At 35.7% G+C, this 14,960-nt stretch overlaps 1 protein-coding gene across 1 annotated transcript in view; it reads right to left on the bottom strand.

The window, feature by feature from the left end:
- The window catches only part of LOC110116304 (calcium-transporting ATPase 10, plasma membrane-type-like), a 59,051-nt gene that overhangs the window by 13,687 nt on the left and 30,404 nt on the right, over positions 1 to 14,960 (bottom strand). Inside the window, 3 exon segments of the mRNA XM_028694937.1 lie at positions 4,654 to 4,846; positions 10,315 to 10,541; positions 12,683 to 13,020. Of these exon segments, the coding sequence (XP_028550770.1) occupies positions 4,654 to 4,846; positions 10,315 to 10,541; positions 12,683 to 13,020 (758 nt within the window).

The following is a 14,960-nucleotide window of genomic DNA, read 5'->3' as shown; positions in this document are numbered from 1 at the left end:
GGTCGCCACTCCTTGGGATACCACATGTCTTAAGTACTCCATACTAGACTGGGCAAAGTTGCATTTCTTCATGTTGGCTCTCAATTGATGCTCCTGAAGCATTCCCAAAACCACGTTCAAGTGTCCAAGATGCTCCTCCACTGTATTGCTGTACACCATAATGTCATCAAAAAATACCAAGACGAACTTCCTAAGGTACAACTTGAATACCCTGTTCATCAAAGACTGAAAAGTAGCAGGGACATTGGTAAGGCCAAATGGCATTACCAGAAACTCATAATGCCCTTCATGTGTCCTGAATGCTGTCTTCGGAATGTTTGTCTCCCTCATTCTAATCTAATGGTACCCAGATTTCAAGTCTAACTTGGAAAACATCACCGCCCCATATAACTCGTCCAAGAGCTCATCAATCACCGGAATAAAAAATTTATATGGTACACTCCCCTTATTCAAAGCTCTGCAGTCCACACAGAATCGCCAACTCCCATCTTTCTTTTTGACCAAAAGGACGGGACTAAAGAAATAACTCACACTCGGTCTGATGATCTCTGCCTCCGGCATCTCCCGGATCAACCTTTCAATCTCATCTTTCTGTATGTGAGAGTAACGATGGGGTCAGACACTGATCGATGTCTCTCATTCTCTCAAAGTAATGGCATGCTCCAACTCCCTTTGTGGTGGTAGACCCTATGGAGGTTAGAAACCTTGCTGAATTGTTGTATGAATGGATGTACTGAAGAGGGGATGTTTCCCTCTTCCTCCAATTTGACCCCCTCCAGGCGATGCAACTCAACCAAGTATCCTCCTCCCAATTCCTCTATGGTTCTGATCAAAGACTTGAGAGATACCCTAGTCTTAGTTAGCCCTGCATCACCCTGAATAACCATCTTCTTTCCCTTATCCACCAGTTTCATCCTCAATGTCCCCCAATTCACCTTGGTATCTCCCAAGGACTGTAGTCATTTCATCCCCAGGATAATATCAGTGCTTCCCAGTTCCAAGGGAAGAAAGTCCTCCCTTACCTTGATCCCCTGAATCATCAACACCACTCTCTTACAAACTCCCCTATCCATCTCTACCTTTCATGTGCCCATCATCAACCCATAGCCTCTTGTATCCACTAATTTCATCGCAAGCCGATCAACAATCTGGGTGGAAATGAAATTGTGGATTGTCCCATTATCTATTAATACCACTACCTCTCTATCCGCTATCTCTCCCTTCACTTTCATAGTGTGAATAGAAGTGAATCCCACTACAGGGTTCAGGGATACTTCGGCCACATCCAGATGCAACTTTTCCTCCTCCAATTCTAGCCCGCTTCCACCTCCCTCTTCAGCTTCCTCGTCATCACAAACTGTGAGAACCTAAAGAGTTCGATCCTTGTACCTATGCCCCGGCATGTACTTCTCATCACACCTGAAACACAACCCCTTTGTCCTATTCTCACGTATCTCTTTCTCAATCAGTTTCTAGAAATTTCCCCCTCCTCCGGCTCTCTCCCTGGGCACCTCCTTCATGCTCCCTGACGCTGGTCCCCTGGGAGGTAAAAAGGTGGTGGTCATCCTATACAACCCTCCTGAGTTGCTTCCCCTAGCCACTCTCTCCATCCTCCTTTGTTCTTCCACCATCTATGCCAACTCCATGGCTTTCCCTAGGTTCCTTGGCTCCAAAACTTTAACTGCTGCCCATATCTCTGGTTTGAGCCATTTCATAAAGTTTCCCTCTAGTGTCGTCTCTGAGATATGATCCAATCTGCTGGCCAAATACTCAAATCTGTCTTGGTAGTCAGCTACGGTCCCCTCCTGAGTCAAGGCAAAGAATTGCTCATATAAGTATTCTCATCCTCGGTTCGGAAACGTTCTAGTAAACATTCTTTGAACTCTTTCCAATTTCAGATGGGCTCCCTCCTTTCACGCCATTGATACCATGCAAGTGTCTTTCCTTCCAAACACAATTCTGCCACCGTCAGTTTCTCCTCCTTCGTCAACCCATTGACGGCGAAGTATCGTTCCACTTTATAGATCCAACCATGGTCGTCCTCACCCTCAAAGACGGACTTTTTTAGTTTTCTCGCCCTTGGATCACCCCCATTCCCCCGGAATCCTCCATAACCTCCCATTCCCCGAAAGGGAGGTGCTCTCCAATATTCACGATCCTCTCTCCTACGATTATGCCCAAACCTTTCATCGTACTCCCCCTCCTTCCTCCAAAATCAGCACCCTGACGGTAGAATTTTTCCCTTCTTATAAGAAAATCAGCACCCCTCCTTTCATATCCCATACTCATCTCTTCTCTAGAAAGCGGTTCTAACCGAGGCATTCCATCCTCTCCCTCGAGAACCTCCACTTCCGAATTTTCCCTCCCCCTAAATGGGTTCGGAATACCTAACCTTGGATGCCAGTGGTCTCCTTCGATTCCGATGTTGCCGGTTTTTGTTTGTCTTCAAGCATCTTCTTCATCAAATCTTTCAAAGTCGCGAACCTCCAATCTATCTTTTCATTAACAACCACAAATTAACTTTGAAAATCTGAAACTTTCTCCTCAAAACAAGTCTTCAATTGACCTATTTCTCTCTCCAAGACTTCAACTTTCCGTCCAGCCATAATTCCTTCGATGAGGCACCAAAAAATTCTTGCGTGTGCACAAAAACTGCTGAAATTATAAAATTTCAGCCTCTGATGGTCCCAAGACAAAGCAGATCGTATGGTTACCTGCATGTGGCACCTCCCAAGATCTTATGATTAAGTATTGTCTACAGTGGAGCACTTTATACCTCAAATTATGGTAGACCATGCTATGCAAAGATTCAAGCATTCGGAAATGCTATCGTACAATTTTATGAGACTAATGACAGCTTTATTTCATAAAGCACAACAAAATAGAAGAATGCCAAATGAAATGAAGTTTTCCCTCAACCAATGGCTAATCTTTTGAATTTGAGCAATGCTTAATTTTTTTTTTTAAAAGGATAGAAATCTATCCATATTTTTATTAGGCAGGCAGGCTCAAGGCCATTACAGATATAAGGTGAGCACAAGATCAATTACAAATATTAGGTGGGCACAAAGTCAATTACAAATATAAAGTGGGTAAATCCAATTGGGATCTTAATGTGCTATTGTATTGCACCGATACACCTATTTATGAAGGCGTGTTGTATCTGATACACCGATACACGAATATGCCTCCAATACGGCACCGATACATGTCAGATACGGCAAAGCCGTATCCAATTAAAATACTATTAAATTTCAAAAGGACACTCGTATCCGATATGCGTGTCCGTTGAAAAATAAAAAAAGACGCGTCGTATTTACTTCCGCGACTGCGAGTGAGGTTCTCTCATTTACGGGATTAATTTGAGTCTCTTGATGATATGGGAATATTAGAAATTGCAAATCTTTCACTTGATGAGCCTGAATTAGAAGCCATGATATTTATTGAAGATGATATAGAAGTTCAAAGGCAAACCACTGAAGAAGCTAATCATATCATTCCTTATATTGAATAGTTGAAACTTCATGTGCTAGACAATTTATGTTTATGCTTTTGTTGTTGTACTAGACATTTAATGCTTACTTTTATTTTGATATTATAAGCTACAAGGCTACAAATTATGTTGTTTTCATTTTTTTGTAATTTCAAATATTATGCTTTGATTGATTTCTTAATTTTTATGTACGATTTATAAATTATAATGTCGTGTCCGCGCCGTACCCGTATCCTATATTTTAAAGAATTGGCATGCCCCGTATCCGTATCGTGTCATATCTGTATCACCATATCCGTATCGGTGCAACATAGATCATAATTATATTTCTTGAAATTGATTCTTGAGACCTCTATTGTTAAAAATCAAGGAATATACCACTTGAACCAAGGCTATTTGGTGAGCGGTGTTTATGCCTTGCATATTTAACCCAATTTATGCCCTGCTAATCCATACCCACAACAGAAGGCAACAATAAATGCAACAAGATAAATATGAAAAAGAAAATGACTGCTAGGAAGATGCTGAATATTCCCAAAATATTTTGGAATAACACCTTCTATATATAAATAGCCCCTCTTTTATATTAGTTCAAATGAAATTGAGAAAATGGATATCGATGTTCTTGAAGACATTCTAATCATAGCATATTAGTCCACTATTGTTGGATTACAATGACATAGATCTTTCTTTTTAAAAATCCAACTTATGAAGGGATTTCAAATATACAAATAAACAAACAGAACATTCTTAATAGAAAACAAGTGCATTGATGGTGTAGAATATCAAGTTAGGAAACTAAGCTTACAAATTGATATGACCACCGTTGTGGATTGATCATTTTCAAAGACTATAACTTGAGAAGAAGGATGGAAGCTTTAAATCGCAGAACAATAAATCCATCTACGATGATGATATAAATCAAAACTTATAGGCCCTAATGTAATATAAATCAACCCCCTTGAAACATCTGTTCAGATCGAGCAAATTAAATAGGAAACCAAACTAAATACCCATTTCACTTTCACTTTAAAAAAAAATTATGACTAAGAATATCATGATAAATCCAATAAAACATCAAATTGGAGATGAATATATATAGAAAAAAAAGACTCAACTCATGAATGGCACCTTGTCAAGTGAGTAAAGAAGACAAATACCTGATTAGTTTTCTTCATGGCCTCGGCCTCGGACCTCTTGGAGAGATTAGCAGTGAAACGGAAGCGCCGTTTGGGGTTCTTCACCAAAACACAAAGCTTCCGCCATCGCCGCAAAGCTTCCTCCGAAGAATTCTTCGGCTTAACCCCGCTAAAGTTCTCGTTCAGATAGCTCTCCATTTTCCCCGTCCCACTTCAAAGCTCCTACCTTTCTTCTCCTACTCTTCTCGAAATGCTAACCAAAGAAGCACAGACGGCGTTGATTCGCTTCAAGATCGTACCTTGAACGAGGGCAGACAGGAAAGAAATTGGATCGAGAAAGTCGAAGATGAAGAAAAACCAAACAAAGCTTCTTTTTTGGTTATAGTAGAATCGAGAAGCGGGAGTCAACGTAAGGAGGGACCAACAAGACGACGAGAAGGAACAGATCCGATGGCAACCAGTGCAAAAATAAATACATAGGGAACTTGTGCAAGAAAAGCCCAAAAAATCACGGCAATGCGAATTGCAAAATAAATTGCAGAGATATTTTTTTGTCACGATCTTAATGTGCTCATAAAGAATTTTCTTATAAATAAATGAATAAATCGATCATGAGATAAAATTTACGAAAAAAAACAACTTTTATAATATCTTCTCTGGCATTTTGTAATACAAAATATATTGAGGCTTGAGTAAATAGGCTCATGGCCTGACTTACATTTGGCTTGATAAATGATTTATAAGTACTCCATAAGCTAATGAGTCAAATTTGAGCTAGCTCGGACTTGACTCATTAGCTCGCAAGCCAGCTCATTTAAAAAATATTAATATAAATATATACTTAATATATATTAGAATTCATGATTTTAAACACAAAATTATTAAAAATATTAAAAAATAATATCTCACTTTTTTATTAAGTTTTTTTTACTATAATTTATCATTTTTTTCACCATTTTATCAGAATAATTAATTAAATTAGATTAATTTTCTCTTTTTCGTAATATCGATTTATAGATTTTGAGAGTGGCGTAACCTGTAAATATGATGGATATCTGAAGCAAATTAAGAGTGTTTCATCGGACGGCTCATACTAATTACATCGATCATTGAGCATTTATCAAGCATTTAAGTATCTTAATGATGCAAGAATTAAGGGTTCTTTGATTCGTTGGATTCGTCTCATCAAGCCGCTCGATTCGACTATAAACATATCATAGTTAGAGATTATTTGGTCATCTAATTAATGCTTTGAACTTTTCAAATATGCTTCAGTCTCTTGATTTGGACCCATTTGAACTTTTCAAAGTACACCATGACGTTAGTATGTCGTTTGCCAGTATGATCTGAGTTTATTGTTTTTACTGTTGAAGATGATGATGTTTGTGATATGGTGCTCTCTCTTGCTTGCAATCAAATTCTTACACTTTATGTCGATGTTATAGAGCTACATGATTCTAGTAATTTTGAGCAAAATTTGATATCCCAATTTGTTCATTCATACTATTCAGAGGATCATGAATTCGATGGTTCTTTATGTTCAGTTGTTCAGTCTTCGAGGTACCAAATAGTGTTTCAAAGGAAGGAGTATGACCTTTGAGTCGGCAACCTGAAAGTTTGGAAGAATGTTATGAAACAATGAGTAGTGGATCTAGCGAGAATGTATCAGACAATGAAGATGATAAATTGATACCTAATTATATGAGAGGCAAATGTAGAAGTAAATGGTGATATATATGAGGTCGTTCAAAGTTATTGTTATAGAACAGTTGACACTGAAGAAGGTGTGGTTGTGAAGAATGATTTCATGCGTACATGTAGAATCACCCGTGAATGGGATAAAGAAATAACTTTTGACCTTTGGGGAATCAGGAGAGCAAATGGAAGAGGAATTTTGAATTCCAAATTAGTTGGTAGGGGCATGTGTTTCAATAAGAAAGCAAACCTAAAATTTGTATTGCAAGGATGGTCTATCAATAACATGGAGTATGTTGTGTTTGCCTCAAAAGGCAGAAGCTTCCAGTTGTATGTGCTCAGCAGGGAGCATCAGGAACTTGTTGCTTATGGTTTTTGCATGCTGGGCTTAGAAAATATTTGTATAAAAAATCTCATTTGTGAAGCATCAGTATACATGCACGAGTCCAATCCTTGCTGCTGGTCACCGTCATGAGTTATGTTTGAGTTGGACAACATTTGAAGTTATATTCAAACTCTTGTTGAATATACTATCAATCTCCTCCATTCAAAAAATCCTTCTTCTTTTTTTTTTACACATCTCTCATCAGCTTCTTGTAGGAGTCTAAAAGTCATTCATTATGTACATGATACCATTTATGATACAGAATATAGTGATCTATATCAACCAATAACCTTTCAATAATCACCTCAATTGAACCTTCTTTATCAGGTTTAATTTCATGAATTCGTCTCTTTAGTATGTCTAGCAAAACCAAACGTCCATCTTGTTCTATGAACCTCTACTACAAATATCTCCAACCCATGTCTCTATGATCATCGTCAGCCCAATATAAGTTTATTTTCATAATTTTATCATGTGTATGTCACAATAAGCAATCTTCATCTTTACTCTAAGAATATATAACACAACGAAATATTTCATTACTTTTTGCCTTTGCTTCAAGGCTCTCATCAGTACATAGCGTCAAACTTTCTTTCAATTGATTGCTTCCCTCATAAATCTTTTACTTCTTGGGGATGCTTCAAATCTTATCTATAGCTGACATATTTATTGCTAAGTTATTGATAAGAAGTTGCACAACTCTTGCAAAAAAACTTTTAAGACTAGAAGATGCAGCTTCTACTCATCCAAGGAAGCTCTCCATCAACAACTTATATAGCCTCATAATCACATGTAAATGATATAAAATATATAATATAAATCATTTAATCATATTAAATGCTATTGACTATATAACAAGTCAACACAAACGTCTATACCTGATTTGATAATACATATTGATTTTATAAGATAACTATAGCTCAATGAAAGTGACCACTCACTACAACTTTATGGCTCCATCAATACCTAAGCTGCCACCTGTACTAAGCACCTATAAAATATATCTCGTAAATATAACATTAATTGATTAATGTCTCTTAAAAAAAAATTAATTCATATAAGTCACCCATTTGACGAGCGACTTATCTTTAATCACCAGTCACCCGTCAAATGGGCAACTTTGACGAGTTTTAAAACTTTAAAATATGTTGTTTAATTACACAATTATATATTAAACTGCCCTTAGTTAAAAACTACCCCTTTGTTATTATGTTGTCTAGTTAGCCTTCAATTCTTCCTTACGTACTCTCTTTGGCCGCTTGTGGCTCTGAAAACTTGTGTTAGGCTTTGGTGGATAATTTCACCATTAACTTAGGGGTTCATTTGGCTACCCTCTCTGATTTGCCATTATGATTTATGACTAGATAGCTATTATGAGTCAAGTAGTTATTAACTTTAAAAAAAAAAACATGATTATCAAAATAAATATTTCTATCAATAGAGAGAGTTCTTATTTCAGATTTGTATGAAAATTTAGCACAAATACAAGTAAAAGAGAAGAATACAACATACACTAATTTTTATGTGAAAATTGTGAGAGGGAAAAAAACCAACTGGCTTAACCCTAAAATAACTTACTAAATATTTGAAATTATAGAAATTTGCTCTTATCTACAATCGGATAAGGAAGGACTATAAATTTTGATAAGATTTCAAATGCTCTTGTCATCAATTTTGCATTAACATGAAGAAAGAATGAAGAGTTTCTTGTTATTTTACTGCTATTAGTTATACTTCTGAGACAACATTGCTTCACCTGCATAAATGATTATTTTATTACTAATGTACTTAGCCTGCCAATAGTATGTCCATGCAAGTTTGAGGCATATTGATTATGTTTATACTTTGAAAATTTTATAATTTGATTCCACTGTATTGCCCTAATTTTAAACTGTCTGGCAATTTTTAGAAACAATACAAGTTGGATTTCTTATTTTCAAAATAGAGAAAATAAGTCCTTGTGGTTTGGTCTAGTCAAGAGACTGTAATACCCTTTCAAACAAATCTTTTCATACTCACGTATTACAGCTTGTTGGTTGACACGAATTCGTTCCTCCTCGCGAGCCCGAATTCGAAGCACCTTGACTTCCACATGGAGCATTCCCACTAGGATTACACCTCCCTAGTATTTGTATATGAGTGCGCTAAGATGCTCTAAACTAACCATGAATTATTTTCGTTAGTATGATTTTTTATTGGCTTATCAATAAAGTGCTTTTTGAAACTAACTTGATTATTTTCAATTGTTTTACTATAAGGCATCATGATTTTTAAATTAACTAATCAATAATGTAACTTTTTTATAGTGTAAATTTCATAAAAAGCATCATTTTGATGATAAAAATCACATAAAAAGGATTCAATTCAAGCATGTACACAAGCCAAGCTCAAGAGCTGATTTTTCGAGCTAGAACTACTGAGCCGAATTCGAGCTTGGGATTCAAATACACGAGTCGAACTCGAGCTGGACTTCGAGCCACCTGCATAATTAGCGAATCAGGCTCAAACTACATCTAGCTCGAGCTCAACTCGACTAATTTACACCCCTACCTAACTGTGCCATTCAAAATTTCCATGTCAGCTTCTTTTAATATCTGTGCAATTTCTGGGTTTTTCTCTCGTTAACAAAAACAAGTCTAAGAAATTTTGAACAAACATATAATAAATCAGACGCTGATAAATTTCAGAAACCTCAAGCATGAATGCGCAATGCAAATGGAATAATATAGCCTAATTAAATTTGAATAAACATATAACTGAATATTTGCATAAAGAAAAAGTAAAACAAGGATGTCCAACAAATCAAAAATAGCTATTCTAAACAATTGACGGCATTCCAATTATAATAAAGGATTTTATCGAACAAAAATTTAGGGAAAATCTATCGAACAATTGTTGGCACCAAAATAACCGTCTTCGAGCTAAAAAAGTTATTATTGGGTTACCTTTAACTTAATATTAGGTTAAAAATATATCAATAAATTATGGATCACAAGATCAAGTAGCAGATATGTACATAGTGAAAATGTTTCATATAGCTTATGAGTTTTTCTTGCACTTAGTGAAGAAAGCTTCAATTGGGATATGCTTGACCTCATTTGGCGGGCACTTTTGCTTTTTCCTTTTGCCTTCTCTATTATGCCCCACCTTCTGCACAAACCTAGGAAGTACATTCAACATGGTTAGCAGATGAACCAAAGAATGTCAAGATAAAACACTTAAGCTTTGTTTGGAACGGTTATCTTCCTGCTTCTTAAAACAACTTTCTAGCACAAAAATTTTAAATTTTTTGTACTAAAAAGCTGCTTTAGTAAGCAGTAAAAAAGCTGTCTCAAACAAAACCTTAATTGCTTATTTACATGACAGCACAAATCTGGATCCAACATAAATAACAGACGCAAAAAGGTATAACTGATTAATTTCATTTTTCCTGCATTTCTTGCATCTTATAAATATAATGCGCTCACAAATTATGCAACTCTAGCCATACAAAAAGCACTAGTACTTTAAGAAGCAGAAAGAAAGCCGTAACAAACGAAGCATTTGTTACCCCGTGAAAACAGTTCTAATATCTCAACGCTAAAGAAAGGCACATTTCGTACCTCTCTTGTGCAAGATGGCCTCTGCCACGCGAAGATTCCTCCTTCTGGAGCATCTCCGCTAAGTGATAATCAGAATGTTCTCGCCTCTCTTCAATAAAACTTGGTGGCAACTCTATACCACAAACTGAACAAATATAGTCATCCACCCATATCAAACCCACTTCCTCGATTAGTCTCTCAACTGAACAAGTTAATTCATCTGGTTGCACTGATTTGTTTGGTTTGGACTGGATTGAACAATAAAAAGAAGGGAAATCAGTCGAGATATTAGCAAACCACAAAGATGAGATTATATGAATCGTGGGCGTGAATTACTGATTTATGAACTAAAGAATCTCTGTAACCATGTTCTTATGAGGTGCAAAAATTAAGGTAAATGCCAAACTTGCATCAAGTTCTCAAGTAAGATCATCTGAAGTTGAGACAATTGACGCTATGATTCACAAATGCATAAAGAAAAACAGTTCGTCTGTGATGGGTTAAAAAGAATGTAATTATATGAAAAGTAGAGTTAAAGCTAGGGGTGTAAACAAATTGTGTCGAGCATGAGTCATCCTTTGCATAAGCTTGATTAATTAATCAAGTTTGAGCTCGAGCTCGAGTTTAATTGTGCGAATTTGAGTCTGCTCACAAGTTGGTTATTTTATTATGAGAGCTATGTTGCACCGATACACCTATTTATGAACACGTGCTATATTCGATACACCGATACACGGATACGCTTCCGGTACGGCACCAATACGTGTCGAATACGCTTTTCCATATCCAATTAAAATACTATTTAATTTCAAAAGAACACGCGTATCAGATACGCACCGTTGCGCATCCGATACGCGTGTCCGTTGAAAAACAAAAAAAAATCCAAAAAAAAAAAAAGACTGGTGGTATTTACTTCCGTGACTGCGAGCGAGGTTATCTCATTTCCGAGATGGATTTGATTCTCTTGATGATATGGGAATATTAGAAATTGCTAATCTTTCACTTGATGAGCCTAAATTAGAAGCTATGATATTTATTGAAGATGATATAGAAGTTCAAAGACAAACCACTGAAGAAGCTAATCATATCATTCCTTCTATTGAATAGTTGAAACTTCATGTGCTAGACAATTTATGTTTATGCTTTTGTTGTTGTACTAGACATTTAATGCTTACTTATATTTTGATATTATAAGCTACAAGGCTACAAATGATGTTACTTTCTTCTTCTTTTTTTTTTTGTAATTTCAAATATTATGCTTTGATTGCTTTCTTAATTTTTATATATGATTTATAAATTATAATGTCGTGTCCGCGCCGTACCCGTATCCTATATTTTTAAGAATTGACGCGTCCCATATTTGTATCGTGTCGTATCCATATCTGTGCAACATAGTATGAGAAAGAAAATGATTGAGATTCAAACAATTACTATAATGAAATGATAAAATGAATGAGAAATTAAAAGAAAAATAATTAAAAATCACTTTGTGTAAGAAGGTCAAATATAATTTTTAAATATTTTTAATAACTTTTTACTTAAAAAAAAATCCTAGTATATCTTAAATATATTTTATATTAATATTTTTTAAACGAGCCGTCTTATAAGCTGAGAGGTTGAAATAAGTAAGAGCACTGAATATTATCTGATAAAAAATATCACAAAGAACTAAAGATGTGTTTGGCAACGAAGACTAAAGAGGTGCTGTGTTTTTATGAACCAGAACATTAGGCAACAAAGAAATTAGTAACTGAGGCCTGAGAATTATAAGATTTATGTGTGGCAAAACTAAGAAAGCATGCAGGTGTTAGGAGTAGCTCTTAACAATGGTAATGCGATAAAAAATACACTTAGATAATTGAACATAAACAATGGAAAAAAAAAAGGTCAAAACAAGGATAGATCTAAGATAACATCACTAGAGGTTGTGAAAGAAAGCTAATATAAACTTAAGTTAAAACCATAAGTTGCACTCAAGGAACTGAATGTAAGAGAAAGATCCATAAAGAGTACTCAAAATAGTTCGGATAGCGTGGCTGTTGTACGTGATGATGACAATAATATACCAAAGAAAAGCTACAGTAAAGAAAATTGCAAGACTTTTAGACCAACTGTAACATTTGTTAACAGGTAATGCTCCCAAGCCATCAGAAAACGCAAAAACCACCTTCACCCATTATGTAAGAGAATAAAAGAATGATAACAAAAGATTCAATGCCGAAGACTGGCAAGCCTCTAGTATCGTATACTCGCATTAATATCAGCTTATTACTCAAATCTTTCAGAAACTCTATTTTCCATGCAAGCCACGATAGAATAAACAAATAATAAATAAGAAACGATGATTTTAATAAAACAAGAGATGGATTTTAAAGTTAGGCAAACACACCTCGTCCAAATACGAATCATTCATTTTGAAATTCTCTGCAATGCTGCTAGAAACGGAACAATGAGAATCACATAAAAGCGAAAATCTATCATCATTTTTATCATCAGTGTGATCATCAGCAACTCGAAAATCAAGTTCCACATCTTGCTTGGATTGCCCCTCGCTAAAATCTAAACCATCGTGATCCTCAAGCTTATCACCAACTTCTAAACAAACTTGTTTCTTGGGCGGCGTAGGAGTTGAATTTGCATCCCCACCAGACAAAAAAGCAACAATACTTTTCTGCATAGGATCCACATGACTGTTTTTGTCATCACTGAACTGTGACATGCGCAGACCTGTCAAGATAGTTTTATCTTAACGTTATTTTGAGTTATCACAAGAAGCAATGTTTAAAATTGTGTAATCGGGTATTGAGGCGTTTTTCATTCGTGAGACAAGGCGTAAGCCTCAAAATCAAAAAATTGTATAACCATAAAATGATAAATTTTATATATACTAAGGAGTAAATAATATATAAAACATAAAATGCACAAGATATGAAGTGAAATCAAAATATCTCAATAATAAGACAACATGAAATATAGTTCAACTCAAACTCCATCTTTCCCAAATCACAGTATCCTTTTCATTAACATATAATTCCAAAAATAAATAGCAATGACATATCACATAAGAACTCATAAATTATCAGCTTTGTCATCACTAAGGGAGTCTTCATTTGAATCATCAGTATAATGAACTGCTCTCTCCCCTTCCTACTCTCCTATAGAGTCCAATGTCTCCCAATTAGGTCCATCCTCAATATCAGTTATCTTCCTCTTCCCTAAATATTTTTGAACAATCTCAAAATAAATAAGTGTAATACATTAATAAAAGTCTAAGAAAACTTTATTATTTATATACTTTTTTTGATTTGTTCTTGAGTTGTGATGGAGGTAGATGATTTAAGACCATCAAAGAAATCGTTTGGCAATTGTATCCTTGCTTGTTGTAATCTAAAAAAACATTCTTTGTACCTAAAAGGTACCAATTGCATGTCAGCATTTGATCTTTCAGTTGCATCACTTATTAGCTGATCCATGCAATGATATAATCACAAGTTTATTTCAGGGTTTGTAGACTTATTTTCTACATATTGATACTAAGGGTTTAGGTAATAACCAGCTGCATGCAAGTGCCGGTGAAGTTGTAGCTCTCATCTATCATCAATAATATTCCAAATTTCCCTAAAGCTACTCTCTTCGTCTCCTAAGGTGGAGGCAATCATTTCTTTGGCGTCATCTATGACATTGTAGATGAAACCCATTGCAGACTTCTTCTCAACATCCACCATCTTTAAGACTTGAACTAAAGGTCTAGTGGTTATAATGGCATATAAGATACTTTGCCAAAATCTATCATTTAAAACAATCTTTATAATCTCTTTTTCCTCAGCCTTCTTCGCCTAAGCCCAACTCAACCACTGTGTAGATGTGAACATAGCCTCTAAAAGTTGTCTAGAATCCAACATGCTCTCTAAGGTCAAGTAAGCGGTGGCAAATCTTGTTACTGCTGGCCTAAAAATTTCTTTCTTTAAAAATTTTCTCATAAGAGCTAGAACCCAAGAGTGGTTGTAAATAAACTTTTTTTTTTTTGCTTTAGTAAGTGCATTCTTATGTTGAGATAGCTCGTCAAGCTTCTCAAGAATCAGATCCATACAATGTGCAGCACATGGAGTCCAGTACAGATGTTTCCTCTTCTCCATAAGTTTGTTACCTGTAGCCTTGTAAGCACTTGCATTATCTATCACAACTTGTACAACCAAATGTTCTCCAACCTCCTCAACAATACTATAAAATATGAACTCAACATCTTTGACCTGGTCAGATGCTTCAACTGATCTTAAAAACACAGTACCATAAGGATTATTAATGAGAATGTTAATTAGACTTCTATGTTTAATATCAGACCACCCATCTGAAATAATTGTTACTCTTGTTTGGGTCCAAGTCCTCTTAATTTCTTCGATGCTTTTACCAGTGCTTTCCAACCCCTTCAGAATCTATGTTCTCAAATCATACATTGTTGGAGGTTTGAACCCTCTCCCAAATGCTCCAACTGAACGAATCATGTTGTATTAGGAAGGTGATGTTGCAACATTAAATGGAATTGCATTTTCATAGAAGAATTGGCCTATATCCTTACACACTCTTCTTCGTGCCTCCCTTGCATTTTCTAGGGCCATCTTCTATGTAGTAGAAGGCATATCCTCTGATGTGTCCACCATATAATGATC

The sequence above is a fragment of the Dendrobium catenatum genome, unplaced genomic scaffold (assembly GCF_001605985.2).
Source record: "Dendrobium catenatum unplaced genomic scaffold, ASM160598v2 fragScaff_scaffold_601, whole genome shotgun sequence".
In the NCBI taxonomy this organism is placed as follows: domain Eukaryota; kingdom Viridiplantae; phylum Streptophyta; class Magnoliopsida; order Asparagales; family Orchidaceae; genus Dendrobium; species Dendrobium catenatum.
Note: the sequence above shows the minus strand (reverse complement) of the source record. Positions and strands in the feature narration are given on the sequence as shown.